Raw genomic sequence first — 23,527 nt, forward strand, 5'->3', positions numbered from 1 at the left:
TATAATCTCTCACCTTTTATTAAACAATAAAACACATACAAATAACACCGGAACATTCTATCCCTCCACATGTCAAGAGTAAATAAAACCACCACAGGAAGAGAAAAACAAATCAATGATCAGGATCAACACACGTGACGTTGCAGTGAGGTGAGTGGCGACTAGAACTAAGAATCATCTGAAGTCTCAGTGGTCTATTGTTGACGAGTGAGTGTGGTCGTTAACAAGTATAACGCGGGTCATTTCCTTGACAACGCTTGGGTCTGCTTTCCATGACGACGTGTGCTAAGGTAGCACCGATATCGTCATGGTGATAGCTGTAGTGGTTAGTCAGCCTACTGAGTGACAGTGACTTTGGAGAGCCTCCCCACACCTCAAAACATCCACTGTCTTCTAGCCTAGCCATCTAAAACATTAAAAGAAAGCTACTTTAACAAAAGGCAGGATCACAGAGGCAACACGACTCCCATCTTACAGACACAGTGTAGTCTAGTACTGTGCTGAGATGATCTGTCACATCACGGCTGGCTGTATTCTCTTGGCTTTGACCCAATACGCACATCTTGACAAGTCCTGGGGAGAGGGGGGGGGCAAACCGACACCCCAACTACATGGTAGTAGTCTTGTATGGAATAGACCCTGGTGAAGCTATGGATGGGGGGGGAGGTACTGTTCCCCCGCCCCTATTGGCCCTCCTTGTCCTCATCCTCCCGCAGGAACTGGAAGACAGAGGAGAAGTCTTTACCGGCGTAGCCCCGAGCACACATCATGCGGTATATCTGGTGGGCCAGGGAGCCCAGAGGGACAGGGGTCTTGGTGTTGGTGGCTGTAGTCTGGGCTAGCCCCAGGTCCTGAAGAGGAGAAACACTCATTAGCCCTCTGCCATCACCGCTTGTTGTACACAGTTAAAACATGTCAATCTCTTTCGAGTTACATGAAAGTTAATGTCTCTGTCAATAGTATTAACTAAAATAAAGTCACAGGAAATGGAAGAATCAGCTTCTGTGACACTCAAACATTTGTGTACTAAACGTCGAGAGAGAGAGGAGAGGGATGAAGTAAACGGGAGACCCACCTTGGCCATGAGTTGGGTCCCGAAGCCTCCCTGGTAGTTGTTTCCAGAGGGGACTCCCTCCATGACACCAGGTACAGGGTTGTAGGTGTCACTGGACCAGCAGCGGCCTGAACTCATGTTCAGGATCTTAGCCAGTAGCTTAGGGTCCAGACCTAGTCTGCCAGGGGCCAGGAAATCACAAGCATTAAAACAGAAACATTTTACAAGTTTAAGGTGGGTTACTGTTTACCGTGTGGCATTTCTCTGACTGCTGGTTAGTCATAACTACAAGTAAAGGACGAGTCAGAGACAACATGTAGACAGTTGAAAGAGTAGCAGCTTTATAAAAAACAAAAGGAGCTTTTCCATTGGATAGTTCCTTTGCGTGACTATAGTGGTAGTGTTACAGATCTGTACGATACTCACAGCATGGTTCTGTTCAACAAGCGTTAAGTGCAACAAGACATTTTGTTGGAGATGCGTTCTCTGCTGTGAATGCATTAGGAATACTCAACCGGATGCCAAGGTTCATGGTCTCCGAGGTCCCGATCATGCCAATCGCCAGCAGCATATTGTTGCAGATTTTGGCTGCCTGTAACAAACAGTCTCCTGGTTACATCCCATGTCGTTTTGGAATAATCCTCCCATAATGCTGCTAGTAGGAATGTAATGTGTGTATCCCCAATGGCACCCTATTCCCTAAAGTGTTTTACCTTTGACCAAGGCCTCGGGGACAGGTAGCCTAGCGGTTAAGAGCATTGGGTCAGTAACAAAAAGGTCGCTGGTTTGAATCCCTGCACCGACTTGGTGAAAAGGCACTTAACACTAATTTCTCCTGGGGGCCATTTGAGACAGGTCATGTAAATGTGTATGACTACCTGTCCAGTGCCGACGGCCCCACAGTACACCACGTTGGCTCCCATACAGGTCAGCAGCTCCTGGGCCGCAGTAAACTCCTCCTCTACTCCCCCCACCATGAAGGTCAGCTTCCCTGAGCTGGCAGCCCCCACACCTGGAGAAAAGGAGGGTGAGATGAACATCCTAAACTTGAGAATATCTGATGAAGTGGAAACGTTGTACATTTGGGTACATAGCGCGCGCCAGACAAGCACACTTCTAAAACATGGCGGTTTCATTACAATAGTATGTCAGTCACTGCTGTTGCTTCTCAACTGTTATGAGGTAATCACAGAAAGATTGATGCAAATCTACAGAGCACTTTACTAAACAACAGCTTGTTCCCTTGTCAAACACCCAACCTTCTCTCACCAAGTTTGGCTGAGAAAGTAATTCCACATAAAATCAACTGAAATGAAAAATGAGGCAAGCCCTAGGCTTGTGGATTATTTCCATAGCAATAGTTTCATACTCAGTCAAACATAAGGTTGTGGGGAAAGTAAAGGGAGCTAAACATATTTAGACAAAATGAAGTGGCAGCAAAAAGCTGGCTGAGAGAAAGAGATGTCTCAAATCCCATGACAAATGTGGGGTAACCAGTTAAAAAAAAAGAAAAGTGGGGAGATTTTCTTAAATGCATTAAAAACTTAAGCTACACAGCCCCAAAATGCGTAGATAAAAATGCAACCCTTTCATTTCTGTTGCCAAAGTTACAGGCCCTCGGTCTCTCTGCCATAATAATGAGCAGTGTGTGTGTGTGTGACAACTGCATCTCTGCCATCTCCCACAGCCTGGGAACCAATACACACAAATTACGGAGTCTCTAAGGACATGTATTACAGTGAATGTGTTTGTTGGTGGCTACGTAGCTAGAGTTCTGTGGTCAAACGTTTTCATTCCAGTCAGCACAGTAGTCTTTCATGATAAACATTTCCCAAGGCTTTACATACAAGTCTAATTGATTTCAATTAAAATGTATAAGAAAACAATAGTATTTTTCTGTGTCGTAATGACTGGATTTGGGACTAGGTTATTGTATGATGACTACGCTGACAGCAGGGGAGCGTTCCAAAATAGAACCCTACCCCCCTATATTGTGCACTACTTTTAACTAGCTCCCTGTGGGCTCTGGTCAACAGTAGTGCACTATATAGGGAACAGGGGCCCATTTGGGCTGCATCCCAGGTTGTGTGGCTTTCCTATTATTGCTCCAGAAAACAAGGCATTCCTTCCAACAGTGAGTCTGCTGCCAAACCTCTCTGACGCACTGTGGGCTCTGGCTGGAAGAGGCAACACATGAAGGACAGAGAACCAGAGGTCTCTCAAAAGCACAGGGAAACAGCCTGATTATAGACCATCTCACTAAATAATACTACAAAGTAAGTCTGGGTTGGAGAAGGTATTCTGGATATGTCCATACTGGGCTACAGCAAAGCTCCTTGCTGGATTCAGAACAAGCAGAGCTGGAAGTTCTAAACATGATGTGTGGTCTCCCCGGGGGTTTGGTTTGGTGTGGTCTCCCCGGGGGTTTGGTTTGGTCTCCCCGGGGGTTTGGTTTGGCGTGGTCTCCCCGGGGGTTTGGTTTGGCGTGGTCTCCCCGGGGGTTTGGTTTGGCGTGGTCTCCCCGGGGGTTTGGTTTGGCGTGGTCTCCCCGGGGGTTTGGTTTGGCGTGGTCTCCCCGGGGGTTTGGTTTGGCGTGGTCTCCCCGGGGGTTTGGTTTGGCGTGGTCTCCCCGGGGGTTTGGTTTGGCGTGGTCTCCCCGGGGGTTTGGTTTGGCGTGGTGTCCCCGGGGGTTTGGTTTGGCGTGGTGTCCCCGGGGGTTTGGTTTGGCGTGGTCTCCCCGGGGGTTTGGTGTGGTCTCCCCGGGGGTTTGGTGTGGTCTCCCCGGGGGTTTGGTGTGGTCTCCCCGGGGGTTTGGTGTGGTCTCCCCGGGGGTTTGGTGTGGTCTCCCCGGGGGTTTGGTGTGGTCTCCCCGGGGGTTTGGTGTGGCCTCCCCGGGGGTTTGGTGCGGTCTCTCCGGGGGTTTGGTGCGGTCTCCGGGGGTTTGGTGCGGTCTCCGGGGGTTTGGTGCGGTCTCCGGGGGTTTGGTGCGGTCTCCGGGGGTTTGGTGCGGTCTCCGGGGGTTTGGTGCGGTCTCCTGATCAAAGGCTCAAGTCTTGGTTACAGTACCATCATCTGGGTAACAATGACACCAGTCTCATCACATTCCCCTGTGCTCTATTACGACCATGCAACTCCTTTTGTCTCCCCCACCACACACACGAGAGGTTTCAGTTTTCTGACCACAGATTACATGTTCAACCACAGGCATTCCAGCACAGTATCAAGGTAGTAACATGCTGCAATACTTGACTCTAACCAAACACACACCTCTGTGACCTGCAGCCACCCAAGTTCAACGTGGGAAGCTGGACAGCCTTAATCCAAGAGCACTGCCACAGGAAGGATGCGTATAAATCATTACTAATCTTTAGGGCCTGATGGTAAAATATGCCAACATCAACTCAAAGTGGCTTTCCTCAAGTTAAAAGGCTGAGTTCAAACAAACAGTGTATGAGTTTCCCCTGAAGACTGTGATAGTGTTTTACAGCTTGGAGCCTTTCTGAAGGCCAGTAGGGCTCTTCCTCCTCCTCCTCATGACCCAGGCTGTCAGGTAGGTCCTCCTCCTCATGACCCAGGCTGTCAGGTAGGTCCTCCTCCTCATGACCCAGGCTGTCAGGTAGGTCCTCCTCCTCATGACCCAGGCTGTCAGGTAGGTCCTCCTCCTCATGACCCAGGCTGTCAGGTAGGTCCTCCTCCTCATGACCCAGGCTGTCAGGTAGGTCCTCCTCCTCATGACCCAGGCTGTCAGGTAGGTCCTCCTCCTCATGACCCAGGCTGTCAGGTAGGTCCTCCTCCTCATGACCCAGGCTGTCAGGTAGGTCCTCCTCCTCATGACCCAGGCTGTCAGGTAGGTCCTCCTCCTCATGACCCAGGCTGTCAGGTAGGTCCTCCTCCTCATGACCCAGGCTGTCAGGTAGGTCCTCCTCCTCATGACCCAGGCTGTCAGGTAGGTCCTCCTCCTCATGACCCAGGCTGTCAGGTAGGTCCTCCTCCTCATGACCCAGGCTGTCAGGTAGGTCCTCCTCCTCATGACCCAGGCTGTCAGGTAGGTCCTCCTCCTCATGACCCAGGCTGTCAGGTAGGTCCTCCTCCTCATGACCCAGGCTGTCAGGTAGGTCCTCCTCCTCATGACCCAGGCTGTCAGGTAGGTCCTCCTCCTCATGACCCAGGCTGTCAGGTAGGTCCTCCTCCTCATGACCCAGGCTGTCAGGTAGGTCCTCCTCCTCATGACCCAGGCTGTCAGGTAGGTCCTCCTCCTCATGACCCAGGCTGTCAGGTAGGTCCTCCTCCTCATGACCCAGGCTGTCAGGTAGGTCCTCCTCCTCATGACCCAGGCTGTCAGGTAGGTCCTCCTCCTCATGACCCAGGCTGTCAGGTAGGTCCTCCTCCTCATGACCCAGGCTGTCAGGTAGGTCCTCCTCCTCCTCCTCATGACCCAGGCTGTCAGGTAGGTCCTCCTCCTCCTCCTCATGACCCAGGCTGTCAGGTAGGTCCTCCTCCTCCTCCTCATGACCCAGGCTGTCAGGTAGGTCCTCCTCCTCCTCCTCATGACCCAGGCTGTCAGGTAGGTCCTCCTCCTCCTCATGACCCAGGCTGTCAGGTAGGTCCTCCTCCTCCTCATGACCCAGGCTGTCAGGTAGGTCCTCCTCCTCCTCATGACCCAGGCTGTCAGGTAGGTCCTCCTCCTCATGACCCAGGCTGTCAGGTAGGTCCTCCTCCTCATGACCCAGGCTGTCAGGTAGGTCCTCCTCCTCATGACCCAGGCTGTCAGGTAGGTAAGGTACTTTCTATAACCCAGACTGAACCATCTATATGAGAAGCAGAGACTGAATGGATTCACAATTTTGTCACATGAAAGGAAATGATCCCGTGTCGGCCATTTTAACCTGAACCAAGGCCCACATGGGAGTCTGCTGTCCTGGGTATTCACCAGGTTGTCAGGAGAAATACAAAATCAGTCTTCCTCCCAGTGGAATTCACAGAGCTACACGTGTGGCAACAGAGACATGAGTACACATATGATCATGACGGAGATGGTTCTCTTTATATAACTTGGTCAATTGGTTTGCAGTAAAAAGATGTGTAATTGTTGCGAAGTTGTGCTATGAGAGAGAGATGCACTGGTAGTAGACTTTAAAAACCACGTTTTCAGAAAAGGGGGGGCACAAATAAAGAGCTTTTCGAGCTGCTGGGATCTGAGAACGGAGCATTTGTGTGGAAGGGTCATCGGGTCAAACTCCAGATGCTGGGTTCTGAAATAATCCACATCATGGGCCACAAATGTGCTAGAGAGCTCCATCTACTAAATCTGGTCCATTTCAACAATTAGGGAGTGGAGAGGCTGGTCCTCTCAGATTGCAGCAGAGACCCCCAAGGAAATTCTGCATCCCAAATTGCACTCTATTCCTATGGGCCCGGGTCAAAAGAAGTGCACTATATTTATCTACATATGTTTTGTTATTTAATTAGGCAAGTCAGTTAAGAACAAATACTTATTTACAATGACGGCCTACCTAGACGACGCTGGGCCAATTGTGCACCGCGTTATGGGACTCCCAATCACGGCCGGATGTGATACAGCCTGGATTCGAACCAGGGACTGTAGTGATGACTTTTGCACTGAGAAGCAGTGCCTTAGACTGCTGAGCCATTTGGAACAAAGCCTGTATTAGTCCTTACCTCCTGACACAGGCGCGTCCATAAAAACTGCCCCCATCTTCTCCGCGGCCACGGCCATCTCCTTGGAAACGGCTGGGTCGATGGTGCTGGAGTCAATGAGTAGCGAGCCTTTCTTAACCTTCCTGTAGAACAGTAAAGTACCCACCTTATTGTTTAAAACAACAGTCTGAAGGGTTTCTGTTAAAGACAGATAGCTAAGTGACTTGGACTTGAATCTTGTATTAGGACTCTGGTCAAAAGTAGTGCACTATAAAGGGAACAGAGAGCCATTTGGGACATAGCCAGTGAGTAATCGAGAGCAAGGGATCTTACTTGAGGATACCGTTGGGCCCAGTGTAAACCTCGATGACGTTGGGACTGGAGGGCAGCATGGTGACGATGCGGTCTGTCTGGTCTGCCACCTCCGCAGGGTTATCCACAATCTGACAAAACAGGGCTTTATTCATTAGGGCACGCCGTAGCAAAATGTTTCAAATACAAAAACTAGTGTTTCCTATTGGACAAGTTCAGGTAGTCCCTCCCTGTTTTAGTCTGTTGGTGCCTAATGAATAAGCTACACCCCAGGCAAGCACAACCATTAGGATTCAATTAAGAAGTAGATCGGCAATGACGAGAGTAAAATCTTATGATGGACTCAGTTTGCTTGGACACTCATTTAAGTGGTTCCATCCATCTACAATAGATTATTTTTAGTCCTGGTATTTTGTTTGTGTTTTGAGCCCCTACCAGCTGACATCACATCAGAGAGCTATGGCATGCCATCAGCCGGTGCATTTCCCCCAATGCGCTGCCATTAGCAAACAAGCAAGTTTTTTTTGTCCCACCTGGGCACCCAACTCTTGCAGTTCTTTGCAGGACTCAGGGAAGACGTCAGTGGCGATGACGGGGTATCCGTGCTTCAGTAAGTTCTTGGCCATGGGTTTTCCCATGTTCCCCAGGCCGATGAAACCCACCTGGGTCTTAGAGGCCATGGACCTGCTGGAGACTGGGAGGTACAAGGGTGTATTCATCAGTGCAAACCGGTGCAATCTGTAGCGAAACATTCCAAAAGAAAACTAGTGTTTCTTATTGGACAAGTTCAGGTAGGCCTAGGTCCCTCCCTTTTTGGTTCCTAATCCACCCCAGGAACAACTTGTAATGAGAATAGACTACTACCAGAAGCCTTTTGTTATCCTTTCAGCCAAGCTGAGACAGCTCTAAAGCTTTTCTGTGTAGGCCTTCACTAACAAAAATAAATTGTCAGAATGTGAAAAACTATAGTCTCTTGCAAAATGCTGTTAAAAGGCTCCCTAGTCCATTGAAACAGCCAGGACACTTCTAATCTAGGCCTTGCCGTTCTGGTTTAATGAAATCCAAACATAACCCAGCCCTATCAATAGTTACCCAAGACCTGTATACTACATCGAAGTGGGTAATGGCAGAGGCAAGCTTGATAAAACTAAATACGACCAAGGAAAGTTGGCCATACATTTCTACATTGATTCCAGACATTCATTTTTTTCTGAGAATGAATTTAATTTCAAATCCTAAACCATTTGATATGAAAACCCACTGCAGCCCTTGTAGTGCCAAAGTCAAGCAAATGCTAACACGATAATTGCATATCAAAGAAGTAAACAGGTAGTGAACTCATTCACCATTTCCTATAAAAACACAAGTATGAAGGCTGAAAGTAGAGATGTATTGGCCAAAGGGCATCTTATAAATAAACTGTGGTGTGTAAATGTGTGAGAGAAAGGGGGGGGCAGTCATCCAGGCTACAGGTCTCTCACATGGCTGGCTCTCCCAGCCAATCTATAGTGGCTTCAGTGGAAAGACACCTGACCTGCCACTGTTGGACTGACGCCGCGTTCACTTCCTAGTTGGAACTAGGAAACTCAGAAATGTACGACTCGCTAACTGATTTTAGTCATACACGTGCAACGAATCAGCAAGTTGTAAATGTCAGAGTTCCGACTAGCATTTGAACGCGGCACAAGGCTACTACCACACACACAAACTGCAGCACACAAAACCCCATGGCTGCGTCTCAATAATATCTACTTCCTCCTGAACTGTGTCCTCCCACAAATGGAAAGGCATTAGAATGGTGTAGGCATGGGCTAGAGGGAGTTTCCATGTACCAGTGCCAGTCAATTCCATGAAGGGACGTGAACAAGAGCATACGCCGAGAGATTGTTGGGAAGCAACCCCGGTCTTGTGTGGTAGACCTACTGCCATTGCAATGAAGGTCACTGGCCCTTAATCATGACTCAGTTCCATTACACATCAGAGTCATTGGAGAAAGTAGTCTTCTGTATGGGGGAGTTTTGTTAAGCGCCCAGACGCTCAGTCTGAATATTAACACATCGCTTGCGGTATGGTTTTGGAAGCATAAATGTTATTTCATATCAACGAGAATATATATATATATATATATTTTTTTTTATGGATACATTTATACACACCTTTATAAAGGTTAGTGTTCCAACATAGCCATATCTCCATGTTACAGCCCTTTTGAACAGAAAACAGACAGAAGACAGGCGACCACCTACGCTAATTAGCTATCTAGCATTCTCCGAACACCTGTGTGCCAGCGTATCTGTGCAAACCTGCTACAGCAAGAGCAACTTTTTATATTTAGGATTCTGTCTCGCTGATGTAAGGGCCATGCTTCAAAAGCCGCGATTATTGTTTTGCAAGCGATAATTATTAACGTTTCTAAACGTGAAAACACAGCGTCGGGATTGTAGTTGACACAAGCCAGTCGTGGGCGAAGCTAACCACTGAAAACTGTAGGGAGAATGCCGCCTAGAGTTTGAGAGCTACGAGGTCACGTTTTTCACAAGGCTGGGTTATCAAGGTAAGAGTTGAACTACCTTGAGGACAGTAGGTTGGGTTATCAAGGTAAGAGTTGAACTACCTTGAGGACAGTAGGCTGGGTTATCATGGTAAGGGTTGAGCTACCGGCGAGGACAGTGGGTTGGGTTATCATGGTAAGAGTTGAACTACCGGCGAGGACAGTAAGCTGGGTTATCAAGGTAAGAGTTGAGCTACCGGCGAGGACAGTGGGTTGGGTTATCATGGTAAGAGTTTAGCTACCGGCTTGGACAGTGGGTTGGGTTATCATGGTAAGAGTTTAGCTACCTTGAGGACAGTAGGCTGGGTTATCATGGTAAGAGTTGAACTACCGGCGAGGACAGTGGGTTGGGTTATCAAGGTAAGAGTTGTGCTACCGGCGAGGACAGTGGGTTGGGTTATCAAGGTAAGAGTTGAGCTACCGGCGAGGACAGTGGGTTGGGTTATCATGGTAAGAGTTTAGCTACCGGCTTGGACAGTGGGTTGGGTTATCAAGGTAAGAGTTGTGCTACCGGCGAGGACAGTGGGTTGGGTTATCAAGGTAAGAGTTGTGCTACCGGCTTGGACAGTGGGTTGGGTTATCAAGGTAAGAGTTGTGCTACCTTGAGGACAGTAGGTTGGGTTATCAAGGTAAGAGTTGAGCTACCTTGAGGACAGTAGGGGCACAGCACTGGTATGAGAAGAGATGTAATACAGACATGCAGCAGAACAGACTAGCTATGGCTGGGCTACATCTCAATGACCTGAACTGGCCTCACTCACCCTCTTTTCCTTTCCTTCCATTGTGCATGAGAGCTGGTTGATAAGCTGAAGCAGTGGTTCCCAACCTGGGGGTATTAGGACCCCTGGGGGTACTTGGTCTATTGGTAAAAGACATCCCGGGGGAGGAAAATACAGTTGTACAGTAACTGGAAAAGGTTGGGAACCACTGAGCTACAAGCTATTACTAGAATCACGGAAGAGTCTATAACAAACACGTGTACAGTACAGCATACATCTACAGAAGGCGTGACATTATAATTGACAATATTTGTGCAAACAATCACCCTATTCAATACAGAACTCGCTTGGCTAATGACTGACTTGCTGACAAGAGCTGTGGGATTTGACTTGACCCTCAACTTGTTACTTGTGCGAGATGCACACTGACACACCTTTGATAAGAACATTTGCTGGTGTTGGCTGTCGGTCGTCTTGATAAACAACAAATGTTTTGATCAACCAACGTCCCATGACTTTAGCTAGCTAGCCATTTCAGCAAACTAACGCTAGTAGAAGTGAGCGAGCCACAATAGCCAATGCTAATCAACTTTTGTTCAACGTTGATTTTGCACACAGCGGTGCCTTTTGTGTCATAGACGGGAATGGTCATCAAACAGGTCCTCAACATTGATGGTAGACATATTTTTGTTATATTTTTAAACTCCTTACCCAAAGTAAAGTCAACATGTTTGATGCTCCTTCCCCATAAGGTCCGAGACCCCCTTAAAACAGCGGCCATGCTTCTTTCCTTTCTGACGACGAATTCAGCGTGACATAATTAGGTGGGTTGTAAATGGCACGTTTTCTGTCCAATCGCAAAGCCGTTTACCCGGGTTTATATGCGATGAGAAAGAGTGGGGGCGGGACATCTGAACTGCATGAACTTGAAGGACATGGCTGATTTCATACATCTAGCACTGAAATGCACAATCAGAAGTTAATAATACAATTTCAATGGTCTGCTCAGGCGGTGGAAACGCGTTTTCAATAGCTCAACCCAAAAGAAACCTAACGTTATCAGCAAATACAAGCATTTCGCCACACCCGCAATGACATCTGCTAAACGCGTGTATGTGACTAATAAAAATGTGATTTGAAATAACCTATATAATAACGGCATAGGGGGCATACTGTACTGTATGTATCATAATACGACGGTCATGTTACATACAGGCTTTGGCAGTCAGGGTTTCCCTAAATATGTCAAGCCCCCCCTAACTATATCAAGTCTGATCGAGTAAATTTATATTATAGAAGAACAGTATCTGGGGTAGCGGAATATTATGGGGAGGAGTATCTGATGTTGGAACATTTTGCTATATTATGGAACATTATCTTATGGGAGGAATTTGAAGAACATCCGATGGGGATGGGGAATAGTAGGTTATTTAAGCAATAAGGCCCGAGGGGGTGTGGTATATGGCCAATATACCACGGCTAAGGGCTGTTCTTATGCAAGATGCAAAGCAGGTGCCTAATTGCTATTTATTATAATCTGGTTACCAACGTCATTAGAGCAGTAAAAATACAAGTTTTGTCATACCCCTGGTATAAGGTCTGTTATAAACATGGTTCTAGCCCTGAAGGCTGATTGCCTGACAGCTGTCGGCTCCCGAGTGGCGCAGCGGTCTAAGGCACTCCCTGGTTCGAATCCAGGCTGTATCACATCCGGCCGTGATTGGGAGTCCCATAGGGTGGCGCACAATTGGCCCCGCGTCGTCTGGGTTTGGCCGGGGTAGGCTGTCTTTGTAAATAAGAACCTGTTCTTACCTGACCAGTTAAATAAAGGTTACATTTAAAAATTTATATCAAATAGCTCGAATCCTCGAGCTGACAAGGTACAAATCTGTCGTTCTGCCCCTGAACAAGGCAGTTAACCCACTGTTCCTAGGCCGTCATTGTAAATAAGAAAATGTTCTTAACTGACTTGCCTAGTTGAATAAAGGTTTTTTTAAAATGGCCCAAATATATTGACATCTACCAGTTTGAAGGGTCCTACTCAAATTTCAGAGTTTCATTCCTGTAACCGAAAGTGAGTTAAATATCTATTCATTGTGCCATTCATTATTTTTCAGATCGTTAGCTACACGTTGTTAACAATTTGTTACATTGTAACAAGTTTGGAATTCCCACATGACAAATAACGGTATTTTTCCGGAAGTGATGTCGCTTATGTTGTTATTCTATTCCAGGAAGAGAGGACGGGCATTGCGTTTAACATCGAGCAACTGCGTCAATAACAGTTTTGACGAATATCTTTGGTTTTCCTCTACTCTTCAGCATGGCAAATGGGTATGTTATCATCTTATGTGCTCTTGTCGATAAAAAATAACAACTATTGAAAAATGTATTCGTCTTGCCCTGGTAACTTGATATGCTAGCTAACGAACTAACTGGCTAGCTAACTAGCCAAACCAAAGGGTCCCTGACAAAGCCAGGGCAGCAAACAGATAACTAGCTAGCTAGGTGGGTGGACGGACAACTCGCGCTATCTTGGGAGGACATAGTACAAGGTTGGCTGAAGTATTTGCCCCTTATCACGTTTTCGAGAATAGTCTTTCATCTCTGTTAAAGCTAGCTAGATAGCCTAGCTAGCTTGTTCCTATAGCTAGCTATGTATATTTAAGGAGTTAGCTAGCAATATGTTAGATTACTAGCCTAAACAAGCAGTTTACAGCAGGATGCTAGTTTAACTACACGATTTAGCTAGGCCTTTTTCTTTGTTTTGCCACATGGCTATATTTATGTCTGGCAGCCATATGATACTTGCCCAGTTAATTCTAATTCCATTACATTAACTAACGTCAGCTAGCCCTAAAGTTACATCATTGTGTGATTCATTTGGCTCTAACACACTCACTGACACACGCACTGGGTTGTCAACAGTTCAGATAAAGATGCTATCAACCTGTAAAACCAAACTAGGTAGGTTCATGTCACTCATCACAATCCATATAATAAATGTATAATTTCAGTATAACAGTTATTTTTTTTTAGGTCACATACATTTGGCATGTCGGACAATGCTCTGCTATTGTCTGGTAATGATGAATTGAATAATTTTGGAAATGTTTTAGTACGAGCCTGTTTTTAGACAATAAGAGAATAAGTGGTGTGTGTTATTGGTGTGTTTTGTCTAGATTACAACCCCTGGCCTGTGTTTTCTTTCTCTATTTACCAATGTTGTCTTAGATACTTCTCATGTGTACCATTTTCCTGAACACGTCACTGTGACTGAACAGAGGGACTGGAAATTCCTGCTCATCTTGTCTGGTCTTTAGGTTTCTTTATGTAGTGTTGTGGTGTCTCTCTTGTCATGATGGGTGTTTTTTTTCTCCAATACATTTTTATCCCAGTCTCAGTCCCCAAATGAGGTGTTTTGGCTCTTGGTAGGCCATCATTGTAAATTAGAATTTGTTCTTAAGTGACTTGCCTAGTTAAATAAATGCGTTTTATAAGACTTTTAGCTAGACTTCAGTGATATAACTTTTATCTGTTGAGAATGAGATTGTGGACAGCATTTTTGCACAAGTCCTTTGACTGTTAACTTCTTTCTCGTTGCAACAGTGTGGAATGTAGAATCTCTTATCTTGTTTCAGGGAAAATGCTGACAGATGTTGTGGCCAGAGGAATTCATCAGCACATTTAGGCGACAGTTTAGGCCAGGCTAAATCTATACCCTTCATAGTTCACTATATGAGGAATAGCATTTGGACATGAAACGTTCTCTCACTGTGGTCGCTGATCAAGTCCTTTGTCTAAATATACAAACAACCTTTAGTTTGGTTCTTTCCTCAGAGGTCTCAGCGGATGAAACAACTGGAGGCCGTATCTGGATTACTAAATAAGAACAGTCTGAATGAGATGGTATCCTTGCTGCTTTGTGTGAACCAACCACACTGCAAAGCCAAACACAGGAAGAACACCGTCCTAACCAATTTGATTTGCATTTTTAGATAAGACCTTTGTTGTTGGTACATTTAGATTACATTTGACATTTTAGTGACTAAGCAGACACTCTTATCCAGATCGACTTATGATGTTGGTATGTTAAACATTCTGCTTGTTCAGTCATTGACTTCATAGTTTTGTGAAGAACTGGGGAACAGACCGTAACAGACCAACCCTTGTCAACTCTAGTCAGGGATGATGAGCGTGTCATAGTCATGCACACCACGGCAACAACAGTAGTCATGCACACCACGGCAACAACAGTAGTCATATTCACCGTGGCAACAACAGTAGTCATATTCACCGCGGCAACAACAGTAGTCGTATTCACCGCGGCAACAACAGTAGTCGTATTCACCGCGGCAACAACAGTAGTCGTATTCACCGCGGCAACAACAGTAGTCGTATTCACCGCGGCAACAACAGTAGTCGTATTCACCGCGGCAACAACAGTAGTCGTATTCACCGCGGCAACAACAGTGGTCGCGCACGCCACGGCAACAACTACATGGACAAGATTGATGACGGCATTTCTGGTCCGGGATGAGCTTATCAGACAGCTACTAGAGATGAATATCTTTATGACAGACTAATGAGCCGTAACTGAATGTACCGGACTAATAGGCCCACTGTCATCTGCCCTTCTGGAGACTGAGCTTTGTTTAGAAATATTAAGACACTCCAGCTTTAAAAGAAGACATACGGTTGAAACGTCTCAGCTTTAAAAAAATAACTTTAAAAAAACAACACCATGAATTGAAAACCTTGTTGCAGTTATTTGTAGAAGATGCTGTCACCTTTCACCTCTTCCCATGCAGCCTGTGCTGAGTGACCCATGCCTCTCTGTTGTCCTCCTCCTCTTCCCATGCAGCCTGTGCTGAGTGACCCATGCCTCTCTGTTGTCCTCCTCCTCTTCCCATGCAGCCTGTGCTGAGTGACCCATGCCTCTCTGTTGTCCTCCTCCTCTTCCCATGCAGCCTGTGCTGAGTGACCGATGGCTCTCTTCCTGGACGGGACATCAGTAGGCAGTGCCATGGACACGTCAAACTTTGCACACGTCATCTTCCAGAACGTGGGGAAAAGCTACCTGCCCCACGCCGCTCTAGAGTGTCACTACACTCTCACCCAGTTCATCAAACCACACCAGAAGGACTGGGTTGGCATATTCAAGGTGAGTCCGTCCACTCTCCTTCTCTCCCATGCGTCTCTTTTAAGGTGGACTCAGTAATATAGCGTACATCACGCAGGGTTACTTTCAGCTTACAGAAATCAAACACAATTCCAAATCTGCCATTATTTAGCTCTTCCCAATTAGTCTGAGTGCCATTGTGTTTATGCTATCATGCCAACACCTTATCACGCAAAACATTTTCCCACAGCGATGGAGTTGGCAAGAGCATAAAAGATCTGGGACCAGGCTAGTTCCCAATGTGTTCCATAGTGTTAGTCTGGTCAGATATGGTCATCGTGTTATCGTTGAAGCCTGTAAGCAGGAAGTACCCCTGGCCACACTGTGTAGAATAATAATGTCATGTTGCTGATTCATCTGCCCATAACAGGTCAATTCTATTATAAAGGACCAAGGGCATCTGTCTTCCAGACTTGATTACATTTCTAGAGTGGAACCTGGACACCTACTGACCTATAATTGCTATCTGGCCCAATCCACTCACTGTGAGCAAGCATATTAGAATTGTTGTGTGTCCCTAATAGTTACCTATCCCCTTTTATAGGGCACTACTTTTGGTCAGGTTCCATATGGCTCTGGTAAACAATAGTGCACTATATAGGGTGCCATTTAGTACTTAACTGAACTCTCAAGACTCCTGGTTTATCTGAGAGAGGTTTTGCTTTACTCAGGTAAAAAAAAAAAGTTGAGTGTTTTTTAAAGGGGGGGGGGGGTTGTCCTGCTCTGCAGACTGGCGTGTCCCAGATGGATCTGGTTATAGGAGCCCATTAAATCCAATGCACTGGCAGGTATTGATTTGAGCCTCTTCTGTAGTGAAAGATGGCGGGCAGAGTGGAGCTGGGGCGAGGGCTTCCTCCAGCAGTAGACTAGCAGCAGGAATGCTACTATAAAGGAGATGTGGAACTGATGAGAGGTGGTCTGTATGTCTGGGCTCACATCTCATCAGATCAAAGCAGCAGTCTGTTTCTGTTTTCTCTCTATGTGGGCTGGATTGAATGCAGTTCAATGAACACACACACGATTGCTTCTGTTTCTCTGTAGTTTTATGGCACTGCAGAATTTGTTTTTTTTATCAGAGCGTATGGCAGAAGCCTTCAGTAAAAAGTGACTTTCAGTGTCATATAATTATATCTAATTGAACGGATAAAATGATTAAGTTTGAGTTTAAACCATAACCATAAACTGGCTCCATAAAAGCAGAACACAAGTTTATTTTAAACATGAACCTGCTGTTTAATCTTCTGTGTGAAGTGTAGCATGGTAGAGAAGAGGCCAAGCTCCAGTCAGTCTTGTTGTTATATTGGGGCTGAGACTGTCCCAAATGGCACCCTGTTCCCTATATAGGGCACTATGTAGGGGATAGTGTCATTTGGGACGCAACGTCCGACACAAGGGGGAGGATCAAGGAACATCTGGGAATTTGTTTGAAATATTGGAGTCGGGGATTTGATTGGAGTGTTGTCTGATGGCGATGTCATACCACAGCACCTAACTGCAGCAGTGGTGCAAGTTCTCCCAAACCCCAAACACGCTAATTCACCAAGGTGGAAAAAGCAGAGCAGTGTGGAACATAAATCGTGTAAATGTTCCCGGGCGTGTTGACAGACAGGAGGCTGGGGTGCCAAGCTGAGCTCCAGGCAGCACTCACAGGAGGACAGATACCTGGACCATGACTCATTCTCTCACTGTGGGAAGGGAAGAACACTGCTGCTACCTAACTTGAGGACCAAACTGAAGTGAAGAGGAAATCCAGCAACTCTTGGAGGACAGTGGAAGTAGATAAAAATGCTCATTTTATTTTTAAAACCCTGATTAAGGCCTCATACCAAAACACAGATTATTATTATTATCAATTTCTACTTCACTCACTGTCCCCAGAGCTGTGCTGTGTGGTGCTGCTTCACGGCTGGGTCCAATACATCAGCCTGTAAGGTGCTATCGCCCCCTAGTGACTTGGAGCTGCTATCGCCTCATAACGGATGAACTCCGATAAACATTTTGTCTTCATCTTTCAGCCTGAATTGGTTTCCTATCCTTGTCTTTTTCTCTTCATCTGCGCTGATCTGATAAGTCATGATAGGGTAGAACAATAGGGTGTTAAAACTATACTGGGTGTGTAGGGTGGCAGGTTTCCTAGTGGTTAGAGCGCTGGGCCACTAACTGAAAGGGTGCTTTTCCATGGTTTAACCTAGTTTATCAGAACCTAGGCTATCCAAACCAATAGTCGTGTACAACAAATGTCATAATAGGGCGGTACCACTCGCCAAGACAAACAAAACATTTCATCCAACCATTTATTTAGCAGCAGCAGCAGCAGAGCAGTGGGGGACTGCCTGTTCTTTCTGCCTATGGCTCTTTGATGTTGGAACGGTTACTTTGAGTTGTGCTCTGAGTACACACACACACAAACCGTGATAGAGGAGTGCCGGGACAGGCAAACACAGCCTTTATAATTATCCTCTCGTAGAGCACAGCCCCGCTGCCTGATTCATGATCCACTTGTCCTACCTGTTTGATTGATACAGTGGGATAGTCCTGTCTAGGGGGTGTTCTTACATCGTGTCGCCCCATGCTACAGAAACAGGAGATGGGCTCCTGCCTCGGACTAGGCTATATGCTAACAAACATGGCAAACAAGAACTCCAACTGTTGCAGCAGCTTACTATGCTAGCTACTACTCCGTAACCTGCAGGGTACTATGCTAGCTACTAACCTGCTAGCTACTAGCTCCTAACCTGCTACTAACCTGCTAGCTCCTAACCGGCAGCTTACTATGCTAGCTACTAGTCCCTAACCTGCAGCTTACTATGCTAGCTACTAGCTCCTAACCTGCAGCTTACTATGCTAGCTACTAGTCCCTAGCCTACAGCTTACTATGCTAGCTACTAGTCCCTAACCTGCAGCTTACTATGCTAGCTACTAGTCCCTAACCTGCAGCTTACTATGCTAGCTACTAGTCCCTAACCTGCAGCTTACTATGCTAGCTACTAGTCCCTAACCTGCAGCTTACTATGCTAGCTACTAGTCCCTAACCTGCAGCGTACTGTGCTAGCTACTAGTCCCTAACCTGCAGCGTACTGTGCTAGCTACTAGTCCCTAACCTGCAGCGTACTATGCTAGCTACTAGTCCCTAACCTGCACCTTGCTGAAGAACAGTGGTGGGTTTTATGGGAAGTATTTTAAGCATGTTGGCATAATGTTTTTTGTTAAGAATGTGTTTTGCATGTTTAAAGGGTATAATTAGCTTAGCTCTTGGATCAGCTAAATGGCTTTGGTCTGTTTTGGGAACTCTAGATTCTCACTTTGTGCACGCTATTGTTATACTAACCTATCACGCCAATAGACCTATTGGATTAAATCTACGTTTCCAGCATGATTAGACCATGTATGCACACTGTATCCACTCCTCTCCTGGTTGTAAATGTGGCTGCTTACAGGGCAGACTAGGCCCTCTGGTCCATGTGAAAGGTGCTTTAGTCCAGTCCTCAGAGTCTCTTCAGCCCCTGACTCTCACCACTAATGAGTGTTACTGCCGTAAAGCCTACTGCTACTAGCCTTCCTTCATTCTGTAATGACAGTCACTAACTATGTGCCTGCTTTAATAACTTCCTGTTCTTTACGGCTGGAAGTGGGAACGCCCCCCCCCCCCGGGGACAACTACCCAGGGGACTCTCAACAACACTGGCATCATTGTAGCGTAGCACAGGAGCATCTGTAACACACACACACACACACACACACACACATACAGCAATGATGCGGTAGTGGGGAAAAACAAGTTGGTCAGACGGATGTAAGGAGTGAGACATACTGTCAAGTGGTAACCGTGCTGCTTCACGCTGACCATATGTAAACAAACTGTAAGAGAATTTGTGATGGGGAGAGATTTGGTTTTTGCTTACATAAAGTCTCATTGGTTAGATTAAAGTTTTGGTGTTGTCTGTATCATAGTTGGACCGACCAGGCTTGTTTTGGTGTCGTGTATATCGTAGTTGGACCGACCAGGCTTGTTTTGGTGTTGTGTATATCGTAGTTGGACCGACCAGGCTTGTTTTGGTGTTGTCTGTATCGTAGTTGGACCGACCAGGCTTGTTTTGGTGTTGTCTGTATCATAGTTGGACCGACCAGGCTTGTTTTGGTGTCGTGTATATCGTAGTTGGACCGACCAGGCTTGTTTTGGTGTTGTGTATATCGTAGTTGGACCGACCAGGCTTGTTTTGGTGTTGTCTGTATCGTAGTTGGACCGACCAGGCTTGTTTTGGTGTTGTCTGTATCATAGTTGGACCGACCAGGCTTGTTTTGGTGTCGTGTATATCGTAGTTGGACCGACCAGGCTTGTTTTGGTGTTGTGTATATCGTAGTTGGACCGACCAGGCTTGTTTTGGTGTTGTCTGTATCGTAGTTGGACCGACCAGGCTTGTTTTGGTGTTGTGTATATCGTAGTTGGACCGACCAGGCTTGTTTTGGTGTTGTGTATATTGTAGTTGGACCGACCAGGCTTGTTTTGGTGTTGTGTATATCGTAGTTGGACCGACCAGGCTTGTTTTGGTGTTGTGTATATCGTAGTTGGACCGACCAGGCTTGTTTTGGTGTTGTGTGCTGGCCTGGAACCCCAGGCCAGCACTGAGCCTGTAGCCTAGACCTGGAACCCCAGGCCAGCACTGAGCCTGTAGCCTAGACCTGGAACACCAGGCCAGCACTGAGCCTGTAGCCTAGACCTGGAACACCAGGCCAGCACTGAGCCTGTAGCCTAGACCTGGAACCCCAGGCCAGCACTGAGCCTGTAGCCTAGACCTGGAACCCCAGGCCAGCACTGTGATCCTGATTTCGTTTGACAGTTTTATGACCCTGGGCTGACATTCTGGATGTATTTTCTGTACTCCCCCTCACCAGCCATCAGTTAACACATAAAATTCATATAATTACATCTTGGTTTCCATTTTGATGTATAACATTTTCACCTATTTTCCCCTTCCTGTTTGAGGTGAGCTGTTGCCGCTGTTCCGCGGCGGAGCATGTTGACGAGGCCGGGCCTCATTATAGGCCATACACGACACGTGGCACGCAGGAATATAGGAATGTTGAAACCATCCCCCTTTTCACGTCTAAAACCTTCGCATAACCTTCGCATAACCTTCGCATAACCTAGCCTAAGTGGTGTTTCCGTTTTTATATTGCAAAAGGTTTTCGTGGTTGTGGCCCATATCGACACCATATAGGACCATTCCTCTAGATTGTGGTAGCTCCATATTGGCTAATAAAAAGCATGAGCTGGCGTACAACCAGAGAAATGATTTAGTGTAGAGGTGCTGACTAACGGCGAATAAACTGTAAGCTATAAAAACACATAGTCACACACTCTATATAAACTCAGTCATTTATTGGTTAAAACAGCAACGTTTCGACATTGCTGTGTCTTCTTCAGAGTGGCTACAATGCCACTGTGTCATGTGTAGGCAGGATACTGTTTCACAGCTTTGGGTGGTTTCTCTGTCCGCTAACTCGCTCAATTATTACTGTTATTACCTCCCAAATGGTACCCTGTTCCCTATGTAGTGCACTATGTAGTGTGATGTAGTGCACTAGGTAGTGAATATGGTGCCATTTTGGGCACAAACTGTGTGTGATGTGGTGCATTGTGTCCCCCCCCCACTCCTCTGTGTTGCAGGTTGGATGGAGCACAGCGAGGGACTATTACACATTCTTGTGGTGTCCTGTTCCTGAGGACCACACCGAGGGCACTGCCATCCACAGAGCTGTGGTGTTTCAAGGTGGGATTTGGGACCACTGACTGCGCCGGGGTTTTATACAACTTCAACACTTTTTTTAACCGCATGTCAAGAGGCCTGGCCCCTCAGAGAGCTGTTAAGACTTTTATACCAACACAGTAAAATATGAAACTCTACCCATTTTAATGGGATTTCTTGTTTGGTGTTAACAAGATCGTTTTCATTGTGTTCAATGCGTTCTTTATTAATAGATAGACTAGGACTGGGGACCAGAAAAGGGATCTGATTGCTAAAGGTTGAAACTGAGATCCTGAGCATTTGTTTTATGTTTTAAATCACAATGGATATGATTATGTAGATGGAGGGGACCTGATCCTAGTTCAGCTCTCCTACTCTGAGAGGCTTGACGTTTACATTTGAGTCATTAAGCAGACGCTCTTATTCAGAGAGACTTACAGGAGCAATTAGAGTTAGGTGCCTTGCTCAAGGACATAGCAACAGATTTTCACCTTGTTGTCTCTGGGATTCGAACCAGCAACTTTTCTGTTACTGGTCCAACAGTCTTAACTGCTAGGCTACCTGATATGACCCTAGATACTTAGGCCCCGTCCAGAATGACCCCCTAGCCCTAGACTGTTTGTGATGTTGGTTGTTGTGTTCCTCCCTCAGGATACTACGTACCCAACGATGATGGGGAGTTCTACCAGTTCTGCTATGTGACCCACAAGGGGGAGATCCGAGGGGCCAGCACGCCCTTCCTGTTCCGGGCTCAGAGCCCCTCAGAGGATGAGCTGCTGACTGTGGAGGATGAGTGCAACTCGGACATCCTGGTGGTGACCACCAGGACCGGATACCTGGAGGTACGTCAGAGAGAGAGAACCAGGCTCTGCAACGATACACACACACACACACAAGCGCACCTGCATGAATACACACACCTCAATGCTTTCTCTTTGTCTCTGCAGCAAAAGATGGAGGAGGCCCACAGAGAGAAGGAGGAGCTGGTTCAGACCATGAGCCTCCTGCAGAATGAGAAGGAGCAGCTGGAGGAGGAGAAGGGGAGACTGCATAAAGAGTGTGAGCAGGAGAAAGAGAAGTTTGCCCAACTGAGACGAGAGACCCAGGTGAGAACAACTCCTGGCAGGTAGAGCAAAACGCAGCAAAACCCTTTGATGCGGACAACAATGAGAGTTCTTACTGGTCAAGTTCAGTTTGTACCCCACTCATTTCCAAAGCATTTTTTGCCCTGTGCTGTGTCCACTGAACACGACCCTGGTGGCAGTTGTCCTGAAATGTCTCCCTCTAGCCTGTCTCTCAGTATCCCCCAGTGTGAGACACACACACACACATTGTTCCACCTCTAACCATTATAAATAAATTAAGAAGTTGACAGTAATGATCTTGAGTGTGATCACTGTTCAACACCAGGTATTTAATACTTTGACATGTATATTTAAAACATTGTGTTAATGATAACTCATAGAACTATTCCTTTCCATAAAGTTGCTGGTTTTGAAAATGGCTTTGAGATGAAAACATAATTACACATTTGGTGGCTGTTAATTTTACGACAACACTTTTTATATGTTTTTTTTATGTGCTGCGAAAAAATGATTCCAAAATTCGGCTCATAAACTTACAGTAGAAACAAATTGAAATCTGCTGCAATGCCTTTTGGAGCAGTCGTTGTGCAGGCCTGTACTTACGACAAAGCTTCCCTTCCAGCCTCAAACAACAATAACACGCCAGATTCAAATGGATGATTTGTGGCCAGATGATTTTACATCTCAAAAGTAGTATTTATTTTTTTCCTCCTCCGCTCACAGCCAAACAGTTAGTATTGGATTTAGTGTGTGTGTGTGTGTGTGTGTGTGTGTGTGTGTGTGTGTGTGTGTGTGTGTGTGTGTGTGTGTGTGTGTGTGAGATTTGAATCCATAAAGGCCTGGCAGTGTCTCAGTGTTTGACACAGACGGGACTGGCTGGGAAATGGCTGGGATTTCCTCCAGTAGCCGCCTGTCTGTCACAGCACTGAGGGTTTGTTCTTGTTGTGCTTTAGAGACAGGAAGTGATTCAATTGAAGACGTTGCAGATATATGTCCTGTATAGACCTGACATGGTTCCCTATTCTAATCTACATGACAGAGAAGCATGTCTGTTCTGTGTCACGTATTTCTATCTGAACGTTAGGAATGACAAACCAACAACATTCTTCAGGGAAACTAGTCGATGATAGAAGAGAACCTCACTGTCTCTTAGGTTCTCACAACTTGTCTCCTGCTCTCTGGTTTGCCGGGTAAAAAGGGACACAAAACATACATTTTT

General features: G+C 46.3%; 2 protein-coding genes across 4 annotated transcripts in view; one reads left to right on the forward strand and one right to left on the reverse strand.

The window, feature by feature from the left end:
- LOC106596912 (3-hydroxyisobutyrate dehydrogenase, mitochondrial) lies at nt 1-11,160 on the reverse strand. The gene is made up of 8 exons (XM_045697176.2): nt 11,006-11,160; nt 7,558-7,718; nt 7,046-7,155; nt 6,734-6,855; nt 1,933-2,066; nt 1,570-1,646; nt 1,076-1,232; nt 1-851 (listed from the first exon to the last, which is right to left on the reverse strand). The coding sequence occupies exons 1-8, from the start codon at nt 11,073-11,075 to the stop codon at nt 684-686; spliced, it is 999 nt and encodes a 332-aa protein (XP_045553132.1). The 5' UTR covers nt 11,076-11,160; the 3' UTR covers nt 1-683.
- A 1,325-nt stretch (nt 11,161-12,485) lies between these two features.
- LOC106594183 (tax1-binding protein 1 homolog B) overlaps nt 12,486-23,527 on the forward strand; it is a 28,574-nt gene continuing 17,532 nt past the window's right edge. For 2 of the 3 annotated variants that reach the window (XM_082959626.1, XM_082959628.1), the window contains exons 1-5: nt 12,486-12,628; nt 15,265-15,458; nt 21,145-21,247; nt 21,875-22,065; nt 22,171-22,329. In XM_082959626.1, the coding sequence (XP_082815752.1) occupies nt 15,282-15,458; nt 21,145-21,247; nt 21,875-22,065; nt 22,171-22,329 (630 nt within the window). In that variant the 5' untranslated portion in view covers nt 12,486-12,628; nt 15,265-15,281. Of the gene's footprint in view, nt 12,629-13,106; nt 13,262-15,264; nt 15,459-21,144; nt 21,248-21,874; nt 22,066-22,170; nt 22,330-23,527 lie in introns of those variants that run through there. The other variant, XM_082959627.1, reaches the window with a different exon arrangement.

Source organism: Salmo salar, chromosome 02 (genome assembly GCF_965601325.2).
Source record: "Salmo salar chromosome 02, fSalSal1, whole genome shotgun sequence".
Classification (NCBI taxonomy): domain Eukaryota; kingdom Metazoa; phylum Chordata; class Actinopteri; order Salmoniformes; family Salmonidae; genus Salmo; species Salmo salar.